The following is a 19065-nucleotide window of genomic DNA, read 5'->3' as shown; positions in this document are numbered from 1 at the left end:
TCGATATATCGATATTTCGAAACCTATAAGTAAGGCAAAGACACACTGCGCCCGCGCTATAATGACGAGCTCCTCGAAAGCGACGTGCCACCCACCGGCACCTCTCGTGTAAGGTTCCTGCATTTGAAGGAGCCTTACATTTGAAGGAGCCTTACTTGAAGGAGCCTTACTTGAAGGAGCCTTACTTGAAGGAGCCTTACTGAAAAATGAAGGAGCCTTACTCTCGTGAAGTCGTGAGCGCCACCAACTTGTTTTGCGTGGAAACCCCACCGGACGCTCCTTTAAAACTGACCACTACCCACAGTAGGATGTATAATCGCCTCACAAGTACGCTACTAGAGTCATCGCTCATTGAAATTAAGCGCACAGCTGGCCAGCACTCAACGTCTTCGGCAGCGAAGCGAGAACAGATCTAGCCATCTGTTAGATTGGATCCACTGCTCGATAGAGATGTGGCGTGGCAAACGAAGCGCTAATCGACTGATACGAAACAATCTTGAAGCTACAGCGCACGCATTCAACCTTACCCCGCCACGCAGTCAGTCCGAGATACTAGAGATCTTTAGCATAACCACGAGACATACTAACGTAGACATACGATTACCAGACCCCTTCTAAGCACGCTGAGGGGTCACGCCTTCCACAACACCTATCACTAGTGCCTGCATATAGGAAGGGTCCGGTAAATCAGTATACGTCTACGCTAATACGTCTAGGTTCTCCTAAAAACCTCTATTTATAGGCGGGATGGAAGTGGAGCTCGTCTACTTGTAAGCGCGATCCTATGAGCCGACAGCGTTGCTGCAATGTGAGTGGGACTTTGCTGTCCGGCACTGGTCAGCCGCGTTCCGAGCGGACAGCTGGAGCAAGGAAAACACGTCTCCGACGTGGTTTTAATAAAGAAAAAGAAAAAAAAAAAAGCAGGGTGGGAAAGAGTGATGAAACAAACTGGCAAAAAAAAAAAAAAAGAGAGAAAGCGAGAAAAGCAGAGGGGAAGCTGCGCGAAGGTAGAGCGACGGCAAAAGGTGTCGCAACAGGTCCCCTCCCATATATATATGAAAGATCGTTCGCCACCGCCACAGTCACAGCCGCAGAAAAAGGAGGGCAGCAGCAGTGGCAGCAGTCGGGAGAACCTCCGAGTCGGGTTATTTATGTCAAACGATCCACTGCCTCTTTCTCGTAGTGCGTCGGTCGCAGCAATCCTTTTCTTTCCAGCGGTCGGCGCCCCCTTTTCAGCGCTACTCATATATATCCCCGCTGCATCCGCTCCTTGTCGTATAACCCTTTCTCTACATGTCCTTCGCCTTTCTTCTTGCGCCGCTAACACACAGACCGAGGGCTCCGTACTTGTTTCCCTCTCGGTCCGTGCTACTCTATCCGCGCCATTGCACGGCGACTGGATACGTACGCCGCAATGGCAAAGAATAGCCACCGCTCAGTGCAGAGAGAGGCACGCTGGCTGCGTATAAGCGCCCAGTGTCATTTGTTTCTTGCGCCGCATTTCGCTACTTTCGCGGCCGCCTACTTTATGCCGTGATTCGAGGCCGCCTTCGTTTGTCTCGGGGCAATAAATATTGCGTCACTCGAATGCTCCGCCATCGCTGCTAGCGGCAAACAACGCTCTAATCCCTTCTACTTCCCCTCATCATTTCCATCCTTTCGTCGACGCGCTCCTGTCATTGCACAAAAGGGAAAAAAAAAAAAAATGAACGGGCGGAGGGTGATGTATAAATCAATGCAATTTCGCAAGTCACTCTGACAAATATGCACTGAGATCGGACAAGAAAAAAAAAAAGAAAAAAAGAAACGCACCCTTATAGCAAGCGCAAACGATGGCTCGCGGCCAATGACGATGATGCAAGCTATAGTGTTTGTTCGATGCGATGCGTTGACGGGCGAAGACGAGCGGTGCCGAATTAAAAAAAAAAAAAAAATAAGGAGGGGGGAGGAAAAGAAACGGACAGAAGAAAATTACTGTATCGTCGTTCTAGCCCCGGATGAATATCAAAGCGATTATTTCTGCTTCCCTTCGGTCCTGATCATCGCGGCGGCGCTCATCAGAGATCGCTTCCAGGAGGTATATTATTCGAGGAATTTTCGATAAGTCAGTCAGGAAGAAAGTAAAACTTTATTTCTTTTTTCTTTTTCTGCGAGAATCAGAGTGACGGGAACGGTTACAGATGATGCGAACCAAGCCTCCCCGAAACTTTCTTACACTTGTACATATCATTTCACCACTCTGATACATTAACGGTCTCGAAAGGCGCGAAACAAACAGACACACCGTAAAAAGTAAAATTATAAAATAAAATAAACACCACCAGATTCGCAATAGACACCCAACTATCTAGTAGCACTTTCACAAGATGCCACCATGGCCAAGTGTTTGACGCGAAATGTACGAAAATGTCAATTACCGAGTTCAAGCATATGATTCTCGCTTTTAGTAATCTGGAAGTGTGTACCCGTTGGTATGGAGCATGCGGGTAGGAGGTGGGAGGTGGGGGGGGGGGGGGGGAAGGGACGTGTTTCTGGGGATCCGGCAACGACGTCTTCGCGACCATAGTTCGGTAGCTCCTCGGCCAAGCCACTGCAAGAAACGAGGAAGAGGTTCAAACGGCAGAGCCCCTTCCCCGCATAGCCAAAGATGGGCCCAGCCTCCACGTCCTCTGCGGTGCGCGGAGCTAACGCGGCAGTCTGGTCACGCCCGGAGGCGTGAACCGCGAGGCGCGCAACCTTAAAAACAAACAAACGGCGACCTCAGTCGGCGCTCCCGCACGCCACGCGGGAGCGCCGGAAACAAACAAAAAAGGAAAGTGCGGCTAAACGAATCTGACCGAAGCCCCGTTGCTGACCGCAGACAAGATGAACGGGAGAACGACCGCAAAACGCAAAGAAAAATATCCTCTTCGACAAAGCTGCGCTACCACAAGTTCCGGATTCGACATCGTCCACTGCTCGCTTGCTTTGATCGAGCTTCTAATAGCAAGAGTCCTACAACAACAGCGCTGTCACTTCATTAGGACCGCCAACTCAACTAGTTTGTCGCGTAACTCGGTGGCGTGCTGAACGCTACTGAGCTTTAGGACGCCATGAAAAGAGAGAGAAAAGGACAAAACCATGAAGTTCACAACAATGGCGGGGTATATAAAGTGAAGGTTTCTGTCGAAAAAGAAATATACAAAGAAGACAGCGTGGAACGAACTAAACAGCAGGGCGCGCTTAACGACGACAGTTACGAAATCCGCTACTCAGCGTGAAAGTTGAAGACGTAGCTCTAATTTACTAGACGCCTCCGCGCCTCCGGTATCGTTGTTAAAACTTACCAGCTTTTCCTCTCCCTACCTGAAATTCATTTCGCAAGTTCATCTCTCCATCGCTCCTTCCGAACTGTAGGTTCGAGCAAAAGTACCTGCGCTCCAGTGAGAGAAACAGGCTGCAGTATTCGGCAACACTAAGAACTAAACGCTGGCCCAGTTTATACTTGTTCAAGCTAAGCACCGCAAGCTTAACTTGCTGCTCTATCTACGCTCCGTCGTCCATCACGAGCTCTCAGTAATGAACAGCGACAACGCCATACTCGCAGTGTGGTTTATTGAGATTCTTGGTTCAATCGCATAATACTTTTCTTTGTCGAGAGTATACTAGCCAAGAGGGTTTTATTGCCCAACAACCTCTGTCACGGTCGTACTTCGGCTAACGAGTCGCACCATTGCATAATTCATCTATAAAATATCAGTAAAGAGTAAGTGAAGGTATTAACCTCATCAGCTTTCTACTAACCTGGCGATAACGAACGAGAAAAGCCTTGGAAACTGGATTCCAATTCCCCCAGCCCCCATTTTGATTATCATCCATCCATGATCCACGATCCTTTCCATGATTACCGGCTACGCCATCACGCCATGATGACACGATACAGCTGCCATAAGAACGGAAGGAAGGATTACTTTTTCATCTTCTCTTCTCCAAACACAAGCATACGCAGCCCCTTTCCTTCCCTCAGACTTTGTTCTACGGAAGCTTCTCAAAGGGGGACATGGTCTAAACCCACTTCTGGGTTGGTTTGGTTTGGGGAGTTTAACGTCCCAAAGCGATTAAGGTTATGAGAGACGCCGTAGTGGAGGGCTTCGGAAATTTCGACCCACTGAGGTTCTTTAACGTGCACTGACAGCATACAGCACACGGGCGCCTTGTTTTTCACCTCCATCGAAAAGCGGCGGCCGCGGCCGGGATTCGATTCCACATTCTTGGGCACAGTAGTTGAGCGCCCTAACCACTAGCTGCACCACCACGGCAGGACCTAAACCTACTTCTGGGCGAATTTAATCAACATTAATGCAAACACTGACCCCCGTCTACGTTATCGCGTAATATGTGGATGCCCCTGCACAGTGCACGTCTTAAAGGACGGGAAGACCTGGGAAAGAGCCCTCTTAAATGTCTATGCTAATTTCCTCCTGATCCCCTGAATATCCTCGATCCAGCTATTCGACAGACTACGGACAGAACACGCTTCGTTTTCTAACAAAAAGAAAAACAAATGCACGCGCGTATGCGATAACGAAGATGGCTCAGCGACGTCCGAGCTAACATCTCCGGAGGCTTGAACGCACGGCGTGGAGCCCCAGGCTGCTTCAGAGCGGAACACCAGTGAAAAGGATGGAAACTCTTAGCCTTTTTCTAATGCGAGATTTTACAAAAGATAAAAAAAAAAGACAAGCCGGTCATTCATCAAAGATGTTGCTAGCTTCAACAAAAGCTAAAGCTCGGTTAAACTGTGTGGCGGCACACTCGCGAAGGTTATCACAGCCAACGTTGTCCGGGCCTGATAGAGTAGGAGGCCAAATTAGCTGCGGCGGAGGCGTTGAGATCAATCTACCCATTCTCTGCGCTTCTACGGCACTTATCAAATCGCGTGACCCTGTGACGTCAGGGTAAATCGAACGCCGAACGTCCAATGTTTCTTCTGCAGTCAGCTATGTGAAAGAAGATCCAAGCTCGAAGACGTGACATAGATGCCGGTAAGGTTCATAAGGCGAAGCGAAACCCCCCATGAGACGACAACACAGGACACATTCATGGGAGCGCCCACTCTCCAGTTAATCTGGATGGACAACTAACGTGTTCTTCTTCTCCTGGTTGTGAAATGCGGTTACAACCACGTCGGCGATGCAGTTAACTCCACAGCAACATGGCTGCCCATGTAAGAAATGCAAGGTCGCCTCGGCAGCGGGTGTACTAACACGGGAACGACTAATGAGCAGCAGTACCGACGACCGTCAGGGAGCGCCGCTGATCGCGTTGACAGCAAGGGCGACCGAACGCGAAACTCCAAGCTGGCTTTGCCGTTTAACTCGCTCGTCGGGTGGCAAAACACGCCGCCTGTCGCCAAGGGGGAGAAAGACTGACCTTGCGAAAGCGACGCGCGAGCGGCGAATAACGTTCCCATTCGTATTTCTTTCTCCGCCATTCTCGTCTTTACGACCGGAGATCTCGCACCGCTCAGCCAAATTATCCATTCTAACGACCCCCCCCCCCCCCCCCCCCAAGGAACTAAAAGAAAAAACAAATAAATACAAAGGGAAGACAGAGAGAGAAACAAATTGCACGAGAGGAAACAAGTCGGTAGTAATTTCGAGGCCGTCGAGGGAGCGCGAGCTGCGCTGGCAATATCCGCCAGTTGGGAGATGAAAAAAACAAAAAAGAGCGACCAAAGGACCAACGTAACGGTTTCTTCTTACTGTAGCGACGTCATCGGTTGGCACGGGGCTGTGCGAGCGAAGGTACGCGGGGGCAGGCCAGTCGAGGAGAGGAGGAGAAGGAGGAAAGGGAGGCAGCGGGGGCTTAACGGTGATCGATACAGGCCTAGGAACAAGGTTACCAAAGGAAGACCGGAAGAAAAGACAAACTCAACCGCAGTGAGTCGGGATGGCGGCGACTGCCTGGTGGCGGTGTTTCCCGCCTTCGAACGGTAACGAAAGCTCGATCCATTCGACGCTGTCGTCAGGCCGTTGTTCGAACGCACCGTCGGCACGAGTCTTTCTCAGAAAAAAAGAGAGAGAGGGGGGAGAGAGAGAGGGAGGGAGGGGGGCTGCCAGAGGTGCTCGCCAGTGTTCAGGCTGCTGTACAACGTTTGCACAGCGTAGCGCTGATAAGACGCTTAGAGGAATCGGTGCCGGAGGAGACGCGAGAAGGGAAAAGAGGGCGAGAGTAGGCGACGTCCCCAATTTCAGGTGACAGCGAAACGGCCAACCACGCTAGTGTGACGGGCGGAGAATGAATATTTAGTGCTGAAAGAGTAAAACTCTTAGTGTAGCGGTTCACTCTGCGCCTGCCGTGTGGTGGAGCCAGTGGGTAAATTGATACCGATGGCGGGGTAAATGCCGCTTATAAAGTGAACGGCGTGATAAATGAGGCGCTCAGGTGCACACTCTGCCTTGAGCGCTACCCGTCATCGGCCTTTCTTCTTTGAGGAAATAATTGAGTTTTGATAAGGCGCGACGTACCTTATTTGAGTTCGCTCAGTATGGCAGGCGCGGGTCCTTTCCCCTCGTACCTTGATAATCAATTCAACGAGAACTGCGGAGAACCTTGCGGTCACTTAGCGGGTTCTTTTTAACCTGTCCACGCATGCTCGCGCGGCTAGTTTGCTCATCGGCCCAACTGCTATGTCTCCGACTGCAGGAATAATGCGCGGGTATGAAAATGCGAAAAAAAAAAAATAAAAACAATTTGAAGGAGTTTCAAAGTTCGAATTTACCGAGTTGCGGAGCCGCTCTGTTACGCAAGTTGAGTTATCGCCGGTAGCAGCAGCGTTAGCCCGCGGATTTCAGAATGCTTCCATATAAGCTGTGAATAATGGCACTGTGAAACTAGAAGACTTATGAAATGATGGACGAATATTGGTGTGTGTGTGTAAGTGTGCGAAAGGAAGAGAGACAGAATAGTAAAAAAAGGCAAGGGAGGCGAAGTGTGCAATTCCTGCTTGTCTATACTACAAGGGGGAGAGGAAAAAGTGAGAGAGAAGGTTGAGCAGGTTCAAACTGAAGCTCATGCAAAATTTATATATCGTTTTCCAGATGATAAGAAAAAGGAAACCTTTCGAAACATTACGCAATATGAAAAGGATTAGAGCTAAAGCGGAGATAGTGCGGGCAAGCAAGGAAAGTTTTTGCAAAATCTTTCCTGTTTATGCGGTGCTCAATCGACGTTTATTTATTCCCAATATCGCACAGACATAATAGTACCGTACGCCGTGCGGTACTATTCCGTACGCCGTCAGGCGTATCAGAAGATGTCGGGAATATATAAATGAGCTCACGACGTTGCAAAGCGGGCACGTTTCCACAAGTAACTACGTTAACGCGGTCCAAAAAGGCACGAAAGAAAGAATGAACAGGGGGAAGACGGTACCGACTACCGGCTGATTTATTGTACGCATTATAGTCCTTTTACCAGATAATTCCCCCCCCCCCCCTCCCCCGCTCGCACACACACAGACATACAAAAAGGAAAGAAAAATATGATATTACATTCCAGAAGCGAGCATGGTGAATAACTATATTGTGTAAAATTCAAGAATCCCGCAAAAAAAAAAAAAAAAAAAAAAAACAATCCTAGCTTTCAAACAACCAAGCTTATGGGCAAAGGCAGCGGGCGCTTGGAAATAGAAACGATCGAGGCCTGCTGCTTCTAAAAATGGTGGGCGAATGAACACCGGTGCACCCTCCGTTGGATTAAGTGACCAAAAACGAATTTTTTTTTTAAACACGGGCAACGAATGCAATTATTTGCTGTGCTCGCTTTTCAAACGTAATATATATATTTTTTTCTAAACGATATTTTCTATTGCCACGCCTCATTTGACAAGACCGCGATATGTGCATAAAGAATGAGCCTATCTCGTCCTGAGGAGTACTTGAAGCTGGGCTTTTTTCGTGCCGTTGCTAACTCTGAACATAAACCAACAGGCTTTGCAAAGAGTATACTGTTGCTGTAACAAGCACTAAACCACTTAGCTGCTGCCTGTGTACACACCGCTCGTTTAGATTGTTAGGTCACCACGTGTATAGTGTCGAGACAATGAAAGTGGTGAACAAACATATTCTCTTTGCCACTGCAGCCATTTAGAGACACCTTTAACTATGTCTCATTTCTTGGTCTCCTTTCATATTGCAAACCAGAATCAAAGAAGCCAACCAAATTAAATAAAATGAAAAACCTACAACTCTACCACTGTCAAGGGCCTTGTACACTACATCAACAGATACCCGGGTTCTCAGATCGTTCGAAGAGGCCGCGCAATTGGCTTCAGACGTCAGCGCTACGGCACTCGGGATTCTTTTAAGTCGAAAGCCTTAATATGCTCATGAGTGTCCGTCCGCGAGAAGCTTTACACTTCTTCGCGAGATTTCGCGGAATACCGCGAGATTGTGACATCAGGTGGTGACGCCATCAATCATGACCGGACGTGAAGTCATGACAAGATGTGACGTCATCAATCATGACCGGACGTGAAGTCATGACAAGATGTGACGTCATCATGACGTCCCATCCAGTCATGTCTAATAACCTGAACTGACGTCGCCATGTCGTCACATCCGGTCAAGACGTCACGTCCGGTCATGACCGATGACATCACCAGGTGATTCACGCATATGCGAGGCTTACACCGTCGGACGTCCGATCTGGGCCTACGTGCGCCGCCTTTCAGTTGGCGCTTCCTCGATTGCCGCACCACATACGATACAGATTCAGACGCAGTAAAGCAAGATTCAGCGGCATTTCAAACAAAGGCTTTCGCCTCATCGCACTTTAGTAGTCCAAAGTGCCTCGAAAACATTTTATATATACAGAGCGAACAGCTGTATTAAGAAAGTCTGTTATCAAATCCGACAATGGTATTTCAAGCCTATACGCCAGCAAAAAAAAAAAAAAAAAAAAAAAAAAAAAAAAAAAAAAAAAAAAAAAAAAAGACATTTATTGCTGCATTATACCATTTCAACGTTGAAAAGGTTTTCCTGCCGCTGTCTTTCAAACTCGGTTTTCGCCTACGACCCATAGAATAAATATTAGCCAGGCCTGAACTTCGCTTAAAGCGATTAAGGCGTGGAAAGTACCGCTTGACATTGTTTTGTTTGACGGCTTAGCATTAGACCGGCACGGCGACCGCAAAAGTGTTAAACGTCTTTACCTCGTCTCTCGGTGGATATATCTTTCAATTACAATCAACGGCACACATCTCGTTCGAACCGCTATCGCAAAGCAGCCTTCAACTTTACAAGCAGGTGTATGCTAAATTGGAAACGAAATGGTATTACGTCACCCTGAACACTGCACAAAGAACGGTTGCGTCACAGTTTTTATATTAATTACGACGTAAATTTGTTGCCACTTCCTGTCCACACTTTCTGCGCACATTTCCTGCGGACGCCACTCATGTGACAAGTAAAGCCTGGCTTTCGCCTTAAAAATGACGCAAGCCGTTAATGTAAACGCAGACTCCGTCATTGGCGGCTAGTGGCGAGCGGTGCGACCGTCTAAATGAAAGCTATCGCTGGCGGCCGGAGCGTTTGCACAAGCCAAGGGGGTCCCGCTCCTGAGCTCGACAAGGAAGTTCAGCGGCCCGCACTTCGGCGAGCTCAGTCCGACAGAGCGTGAGACGTTTTTGATGCCCGAGGCGGCTAGACTGGCAGGATAACAAGAACGCCCGGAAGCCGACAAGCATCTAGGCGGTACTGCGACGAGGCGGCAGTGTCGGCAGCAAGCGGAGCTCCCGCTGCTGCGGCTGATATCGCCGAGCCACCACCATAATTGATGAGCAGTGACTGCTACGAACGGGTGCTGTTAAATAGCAGCGAGGTATGAACGATGCAGTGTGGTAGAAGAGCAAACAATATGAAAACAGAGGAGTCTATTTTGCTTAGGTTCTTACATTTCCTACGCGGCTCTTGTTCCCACTGGGGCTGTCGCTCGTCGAAAGCTTCCTTGAGTGTTTACGCCTCTAAGAGATTTACTCTAAAGTGAATAATCTGCGCCGCTGCTTTGCGCATGTGAAGTTATAAATTAGGTAGTGTGACCCATATTGATGCTCTATATAGGAAGATATTTGTGCCGCAAGCATTACACGCCTTTTAAGACGTTAACTGAACAGGGAGCACTAAGAAATTGCGGTATTCTGAGATATTTCGCATTCCTATGCTTATTAAAGGTGCGGTATATCGTGGCAACGCCTACGAATCACCAGCAAGAAGATTCAGCACGCTTAGCGGTCAACCGGTTAGGCACTACTGCAATTTCGACGCTTGAAAAAAAAAAAATAATAAATAAATAAAAAAAGAAGCGCAGTTAGGCAGTATACAAGCAAAAACAATGCTTGCGTGGCGTAGTGGCTAAGACTGTTGGGTAAGGCTATGTACTGGCGCCTTCATGCGGTCAGCAGTCAGGCTCGGTTGATAGACGCCCGCATTGCCTTCCTCACCTCCCGCTCGCGCGTCGGCTGGTTGAGCTCAGCCCCCTGCATTGCTACTATTCTGTCCCAGTAAAGCACCGCCTTACGCTCTACACACTTTTGGTGACAATACGCTGCTGTAGTATTTTACAGCTGTGAACTTTTTTTTTTTTTTTTCCAGCATCCAGGGTCGTCGAGTAATACGGGACCACTCTGTACGATAGCTTCACCCGCTTTTATGCAGGTATAGTAAACTGGTACACGCTGTCCTGTATAAATTTCATGCCGTATTTTCCACTAGGCAGGCGCGTGCCGAGGCATGAACTTGGGCTTCCTCTGCTGCGCCGCACTTGTAAATCGAGGAACAGCGAAACCGAAACCAAGCGGGCATGAAAAGCTCATAGCCTCTCAATGCACGAAGCCGAAACGTAACAAAGCGAATATGAATGCCAGTGACGCCGCCAAATGAGTTTTCTTTGGCTTCTATAGCCTTTAGGTTGCTTTTTTTCGCAGTGCCCGCGCGATAAATGCGCACTAGTGGTTTCGAAATGAAAACTACAATACAGTTTAAACACGTAACTATTATACTCTTTAGAGAGCCTCTGAGATCCACTGCTCGGCACAGCGCTTGTAACAGCGGGAATAGGCTGTGACGGTGATACCTGCCCTTCATTTCTTGTTTTCTTTTTCTACCTAACAAGACATTTGCGTTCTCAGTAAGAGTTATTTTATTTTTTTTTTTTAATTTTTGTTATCAGGAGCAACTGTTGTATAGATACAAAGAGAGCTTAATTTCCTTCTCAGTGTCCCTTTCAACAGAAAGAGAGAGAGAGAGATGACTGTCTCCAGACAGTGCTTTGTGCAGGCGCTGGCTGATAATGGACCAAGTGAAAGCGAATAAATTAACAAGGGTCACATGATTCGGCGGCACCAGGACAGGTGAGCTGAGAAAAAGAGGGGGCGAGAAGAGCTTACCGTCCAGCACCCGGATCCTGGGCATGATTTCGACGTTTCGGCTGTTCTCCTTGACGATGGCATGGTAGCCGACCTCTGTGTTCACGTGCTCCAGCCGGGGAGCTGCGGAAAGGAAAGAGGAGAAGTGAAGGCAGTTAGCCTTTGGAACAACTCACGGATGCGCTCACGCAAGTGCACGCACAGAGATAAAGTCGCTGCTAACACCGGACAGAAACCCACAGGTCGACAAACAAACAAAACACCTTAGTTAGCGCTTGTCCTCGTCATTCCTGTTCGTCCTTGTGTCCCCTTTGCACTATTCTTCGTAGTGAACTTTAACCAAGTCGCCCAACTGTCGGTGTCGCTAAACAAAAACACCCATGGGACATTCACATAATGAGACTAAGATTTCAAAAATCAGCTTCACGTACATGGAAGATATATGTTCTGTATTATGTAGCGTTTTATGGCACATGATCCGCGCGCCGAATTAAACAGGACGTGGAAGAAATAATGAACTGAGAAACTGTGCCCGGGTATTCAGTAAAGAGTTTCTTTATATTTGCGTGCAACCATGAGAGTTTAAGATCCCATGGCCATGTTTGCATAAGCGCAACCACAACGAACCATTTCACATTTCTATGCCATGTTGTGAATTATTAGCTTTTTTATTCGAAATACTGTTGGTAATTTCGGGTGTTAAAGAGTGAAAAATAAAAAAATAAAGACAAGAACGCGAACGAACAGCTCGCAACTTACACAAAATACATGTGACGGGATATATTAGAGAAAGCAATAGAAACGTATACCAAGAAAATATATCAGAAAATAACCTGCACGGCGTGCATTTCAAACTTTTTCACAAACTACGATGAACTGAGGATGAAGGCATTTTTTTTTTTTTAACACCCTCTATCGCTTTCGGAAAGAAAGAATGCTTAAAAACATGAACTCATACCGTGCTGCCACGTTTAAATGCCTGCGACAGAGGGCGCTTCCTGACCGGTTAAAGAAACAGTGCAACGGCACTTTAGATCTATGTCGGGCGGTCTTGCACATAACGTGGCTCCTTATGACTGTATGCTAATATGAGCAGAGGTAGGATACCAGAGGCACCAATTTGGAGATTCGTGGAATTCATAGCGAAGTGCATGTATGCGCACGGATGCCCCAGGCGGGAGCCATGAACGCGCTATTACATCATATCCTTTAAAGGGTTATCGGTCAATTTTTTTTCCCCCTTCTATTCGCGCAGAATGCAAAACAGGGTTTTCCTGAGACGCTTCGAGAACGCTAGAGGATTGCTAAAAAAAGCTCTCCATACAGAGCAGAAGAACGCGGGAAACGTCGCATAATCTGGACGAACATAAGGGCAAACGGAAAAATAACAGAAAGGGAAACAAAGGCGAGGAACGCTTTAAGAGCGCAGAGCCGATCGGCCACTGCAGCAGTAGCAGTTGAAGCTGTGCTCTATGACAGTCTTCTATATGGACTGAAACTTCCCTTCGCACACATCCCGACGACGATCGCTCGCTTTTCGGAAATTTCGAACACACATAAGAACGGCAGTGTTTGCCTGCCATGCGTGGGCCAAAGGCGCTAAGGGTAAATAAAGCTTGACAATTGAAAAAGTCAAATAGTACAAGGATGGAAGAAACGGAAGAAGTAACCAAATAGGAGAGGGGGCGAAAGAAAGAAAGAAAGAAAGAAAGAAAGAAAGAAGAAAGAAAGAAAGAAAGAAAGAAAGAAAGAAAGAAAGAAAGAAAGAAAGAAAGAAAGAAAGAAAGAAAGAAAGAAAGAAAGAAAGAACAGCGCGGGATTTCTCCTTCATCGAGAGTTGCGCCATCCAGAAAAATGCTATTCCGTGACAGTCTACGCCCGCCCGACTCAACCGACCAAGGCATGGGTGGCTGGAATGTTGGGAGAATGGAATTCATCCGTCGCTGGAGGAAAGAAACCCCGGAAGAAATACGACAAAATAGCCCGGCGACGTGTAACAGAGGTGTCGAAAATCAGCAGGGGTTTCACGTTCGAACATTAAATAAGGCGGGGAGAGGATTTGTGGAGGAAACAAAAAAAAGCAATGCGGGAGGGAAGGAAGGAGGGGGATGGGAGAGAAGGAGGTGTACAACTGTCGGAAAAGTAATGCGAAGGAAAAAAAAGTAACAGCAAATAAAGAGCTAAGAATCTGGTAGCGAAAGCTATACGCTCAAAGGTCTATGTCGAACCCTTTATATATAAACTTCCTGCACATCCCCTTCCCAAGCGCACTCGCTCCTCCTGACGACGTTCTCGAAAAAAAAAAAAAAAAGCTAAACAAACGCACGCAACCCAGGAAGAGAAAAGTAAATAAAAAACACAATCAGTACCGCGCGCAGCTCCAATAAGACGTTAGCGAAGAGCGGTTGTTCCCTGTTGCGCTGGCGGCGGAGATGGCGGACGGGAAGAAGGGAACATCGATTCCCCAGGCGACGACGCCGCCGCAGGGGGGAAAACGAACGCGAGGAGGAGTCGCGCGCGCGTGGTTTCTGCCGTCAGTTTTTCTCTCATTCCAACTCCTATTTCCTTGTACGCGTCGATGGTTTCGCCGTCGCAATTTCGGTCGTCTTCGCCGCTGTTTACCGAGACGGGAGTGGGCGCCTGTGCGTCACTGCCGAAGGCGCTTCTCGGAGAACCCCACTATGACGACGACGAAGGAAAAGGTATATAAGACGGTGTGGCGCCGTCATTATGAGCCGACAAACGCGCGGCACATGCGCAAGGAGCTGTTATTACTGTACCTTGGTATTGCTGTCTCTGTTTGCATAATCCGTGACACCAGAGTTCCGCGTACCGTTCGCGTTCTTCGGAATAGCGCTAGAACAACAGGGATTCCGCCGAAATGCGCGCACACGTATTTCCGAGCGTACGCTGCTATGTACCTAGTCGCGTAGAGCGTGTACAGCATACATGACAGAGCAGGTAGGAGTAGGTTACTCGCATCACCCGGACGACCTTGGAAGAAATAAAAGACGGGACAAGAGGAAGCAATTGTCTGTACGGAAACAAACTGGTTTCTGTGAAAGCAGATGGCCCCGCAACTGTCGAAACCGGAACCTCGCCGTGAGGAAATGGGATGGGAAAGAAGTTAAAGAGAACAAGATGCTGGTAGTGCACAGACCTCAATAAATTCAGACCACCCATGGATCTTTAACGCGAACTGGCATAGCACGGCACAAGATAGCCTCTTCATTTCGATCGAAACAACTGAACAATAGCTCACTAAGAATAGAGTGCGTGTAGTTGCTGTTGATTTCCGTATTAAAATGTAAATAATAATAATTATCGATAATATTCGGGAGTTCCATCCAGCGTTTCATCACGCGCCTGTGTGTGTGTGTGTGTGTGTGTGTGTGTGTGTGTGTGTGTGTGTGTGTGTGTGTGTGTGTGTGTGTGTGTGTGTGTGTGTGTGTGTGTGTGTGTGTGTGTGTGTGTGTGTGTGTGTGTGTGTGTGTGTGTGTGTGTGTGTGCGTGCGTGCGTGCGTGCGTGCGTGCGTGCGTGCGTGCGTGCGTGCGCGTTTAAATGACGGACGCGCCTTCAATATTGCCCGCGTATTCGAGAAACACTGAAGACTTCGCTTTCTCGCCCAATCTTTTCGAAGAAGCTGAAGCCCGACTGCAATGAAATCATCCCGCGTTTTCCTTTTCTTTTTATACGGGCGCGTAACGGCACCGACCTCCACAAGCAGTTCGGCAAAAATGCGCTCAGCTCCTGGAAGAAGAAATACTCTGAGAGAACGCTGATTTCGAAACTGCAGAATATCTTGCGGGCTCCTTTCTGACAACACCTGATGGAAAGGAGTATTAATACTTATGACGCAATACAGCTTGCGAGCTTGTAGCGAGACCCAGATGAGACTAGTTTTGCCTTTCTTCCTACACAGCGGCTAACATGTTGGAAATCGAGTGGAACATCCTCGCGTAGGCTTAGACTGAAAAGTTTGTAAAGGCTTAGACAGAAAAGTTAATACAGGAAACAAGAGGGTAAACTGAAACGAGAGCAAGTGGAGAGCGCGTAGGTGCCAACCCCACGTCGGTGGTACTCTGGAGCCATACGGCCAGCCAGTCGTTTCCTGGGAGGGGAAATTGTTTGCTACCGCACCGCACCGGTTTTCCAGTGCTCGCGAGCGGGCATTTCGCAACAGCGCAGTTTATTTTTATTAATTTTTTTTTAACGTCGCGTACATCCACTTCGCTCTGCAAACCTTCGTGGAGGTTTTCTTTTCTTCCTTCTTCTCTTTCCCCTCTTTCTATCTAAACGCAATTTCTACTCGGCCGGCAGACCCACAGCAACAGGCATATTATGGCGCTCAACACCTCGGAGCTTAAAAATTTATCGCTCAACTTTAAATACGGCCACGGGCCCGTCGAGCGCGCCAGACGTTCGCCTCACGTTGGGGCGCAGACTGCTTGTTTATTGAAGCCTCTGGAATGAAAAAAAAAAAAAAGAAAAAAAAAAGAAATGCGAAGAGAGAGAGATAGAGAGATGGGGGGGGGGGGGGGGGGGGGCGTTAAACCTAGGGGGACATTTTACGTCTTGGCTTTACCGCGCCAGTGACGGTAGAACGAAGCCATTCGGGTCCCATACCGCGAACGAAAGTTCACTTTTTTATTACATACCTCTCCTGCTTCGCTCACCGTTGCGCGATTCTAGCTCACTGCGATAGAAACAGAGAGGGTGGGGGAAAAGGTAAGGGGGAACAAACGCGCATGCGTCATTCCCTAGATTCTTCAGACCGGAAACGAGCGCGTGGCAGCAGCGGCGGCCCAGACGGCGGAATGCTGACGTCGCGGCTTCTTTGTCGCTGCACGGCCCGGTGAGGTTCTCTTCCCCAAAGCAAAGACGAAAGAGGCACGTACAACGTTCGAGTCACACAATAAACCGCGCGACGGAAAGCGACGAAATCGGAGAAAGAAACCTTCGTGCACCGCAGCCCCAGCGCTATACAGCCGCGTCTCCCGCGCTTTATATCAGCTCACTCGCCCGTCGCTTGGTCTACACACACACAACATAACCTACGGCGGTGCTGGCCTCCACAGCGCGCGATAGCCAGCAAGCTGAAGGAATTCGGGAACCCACACAGAGACACACAAGCATAACATAAATCCACGGGAGCACATAGCAGGAAGGAGGCGGTATTACGGCCGGGGTGTAGAGGAGGAGGAGAGGAAGGAGAAGGGCCATAACGCCATAGCACCGGGGTTCTCTTCATCGTTGGGAAGCAGGGATTTTTCGGAACAACGAAATAGCGCGTTCCTCAGCAACCCCGCTTCCCTTGCCCTCCTCGGCTCGCGCTCTCCAGCCTCTCCCGCTTCCTTTCGCGTGCTCTCTTTCACCAGCGGGGAGTAGGCCTGTTGCGAAAGCCACTGGCGCATACCTCTCGTGCGTACCGCCGCGCTCTACTGCAATGCAACGCATTCTTTTCCCAGCGCCACGCCTGTGACCAGGTCGTGTGGTACGGTACAGCACCACCACAGAGGCGAAGCCTGTCGCGCCATCCTACGCCGAACAAGCCGAAGTGCGGAATCCGCGACAGTCGCATAACGCGTGTGCCAGGCACACACTTTCCACGCCACCTTGAAAATGCAGCTCTAACCAGGCACGATGTCTCTCAGTGCATAAGCGGCGGTGATGGATTCTCAAGTCGATTGTAAGGTATTTTGGGTCCATATTCCTTTAAGCGCCACAAATACGGCCCCTCCTCGTAGAAGCTGCAATGCCCCCACCCGCCTCTTCACCGTCTCACCCAACAGGCCCTTATTTCTCGCGACACCCGTAAGGACAAGTTCTGGACATCGGCGCAAAATCTCAGTGTGTGCGAAGCTCGACCGTAATAATTCAGTTCGAGAATGTAAAGATACTTGATTTGAAAGAGGCCGCGGCTTCACGAGAGCATCACATTCCGATAGAGAGAGCCGGCAAATGCGCGATGGTTGAAGCGAGCACAGGACGCTCTTGCGTCTCCGAACATCCAAATGCAAGCTGGCGCAGGGAGCTGGTATGCACGCTTGAGAACCATACTATACAAGCCGTAACGCTACGACTGAGCGTCGCGGTAAGCCCTTCTTCCAGAGGTGCACACCAGAGCAGGGGCGTAGCCAGGGGGAGGGCTTATGGGGCTTCAGCCCCCCACGAAACTTTTTCGTATTGTCATACACCGCAGACTAAAACAAACACCAGAGCCAGAAATCAATCACGACTTCGGGTCCGTCAGGAATGCAGCGTATTCGAACTAATCTTAATTGTATGGCTGAAAAACTGGCTATGATGGATTTTTAGTTCTGCATTTGTTAAATGAAATGATTTTCGTCTGGAACAATACATGCGCAGCATACTTGATGGAACGAAAGCCCCGGACGGTACTATTCCTTCGTGCAACCTTTGCATCCCGGCATGAAAAATTGATGGCGCAGTTGATAGGTGACAGGTCGGTGAAAGGTATCTCGATACGGAGGAGGCTGAGCAGCAACGTTACCCCCCTCGAAAAAATTTTCTGGCTACGCCACTGCACCAGAGGTATGTTCGAGGTCTCGGTTTTCTGCTCGGCACAAATTGTGCACGCCGTTGTTGGCAGGCTTTGTCGGCAGAGTCTGTTTCCCTCTCTCTATACGAGATATCTGGACCCTTTGAGCGAACAGACCCGGGCGAGCGAGAAATTGCACACCGTTCTTGCTTGCCTCTACATATGTTTCTCTTTCTTTCTTCTTCTCTACCGCTAATCTGTCTTGATGCCACGTTCTACGCGAACATTGATGTGAGAATGAGAAAAATAATTGCCGACGATTACGTTACTTCCTAATGGGAAATTTGAGCGCAGCTCATCACCTGTTTTACATTTCCGATAGATTGAGGCAAAGATTTCGAGCAAGACACGTGTGTACAATTAGACAACTTTTTTTTATTTTTCACACGTATTCCTTCAAGAAACACTCCACTAATAGTTCTTGGCTGTCATGAAAGAAGCTTTGTGGTCGGAGAAATGAAGAAAGCAATTAAATTATCGGGAGGTTGCGGGAGTAAAAAACAGCCTGACGGTCAGCCTCAATAAGCGCACACCGCTCGCTGGCTGATTTGACGACAGGTAACAGGTGGTACCAAAGGCAGTGCCAAAGATTGTTCCAACTCCCGCATGATCGCGCTTATTTCGCATGCTAGCAAGGTGATGTTGAAAATCCTCCAAGGAAGGCTGCAGCAGTATGTGGATCGGGAGCTTCCGGACGTGCAAGCTGGGTTTCGCAAAGGCAGAGGAACTAGAGACCAAATTGCCAACCTTCGCTGGATCATGGAAAAAGCAAGAGAGTTCCAGAAACCCATCTACTTCTGCTTTATTGATTATGCGAAAACGTTTGATTGCGTAGATCACAGCAGATTGTGGCAAGCTCTCCAAGAGATGGGAGTTCCAATTCACCTCATCTGTCTCCTCAGGAACCTGTATGAAGGACAAGAGGCCACAGTCAGAACTGGGCATGCTCTTACTGATTGGTTTCCGATTGAGAAAGGAGTGAGGTAAGGCTGCATACTATCGCCCTGCCTATTTAACCTATATGCGGAGTGCATCATGAGGAAGGCCGGTCTGGACGAGTCTTCAGCTGGAGTGAAGATTGCTGGAAAACGTATC

At 48.6% G+C, this 19065-nt stretch overlaps 1 protein-coding gene across 1 annotated transcript in view; it reads right to left on the bottom strand.

The window, feature by feature from the left end:
• Nucleotides 1–19065, bottom strand: part of Cals (calsyntenin 1) — a 186067-nt gene that overhangs the window by 33135 nt on the left and 133867 nt on the right. Inside the window, exon 2 of the mRNA XM_084598840.1 lies at nucleotides 11429–11530. Coding sequence (XP_084454966.1) covers nucleotides 11429–11530 — 102 coding nt within the window. The remainder of the gene's footprint in view (nucleotides 1–11428; nucleotides 11531–19065) is intronic.

The sequence above is a fragment of the Amblyomma maculatum genome, chromosome 3 (assembly GCF_055883805.1).
Source record: "Amblyomma maculatum isolate TAMU_Amacu chromosome 3, ASM5588380v1, whole genome shotgun sequence".
In the NCBI taxonomy this organism is placed as follows: domain Eukaryota; kingdom Metazoa; phylum Arthropoda; class Arachnida; order Ixodida; family Ixodidae; genus Amblyomma; species Amblyomma maculatum.
This window is presented reverse-complemented; position numbering and strand designations above follow the sequence as displayed.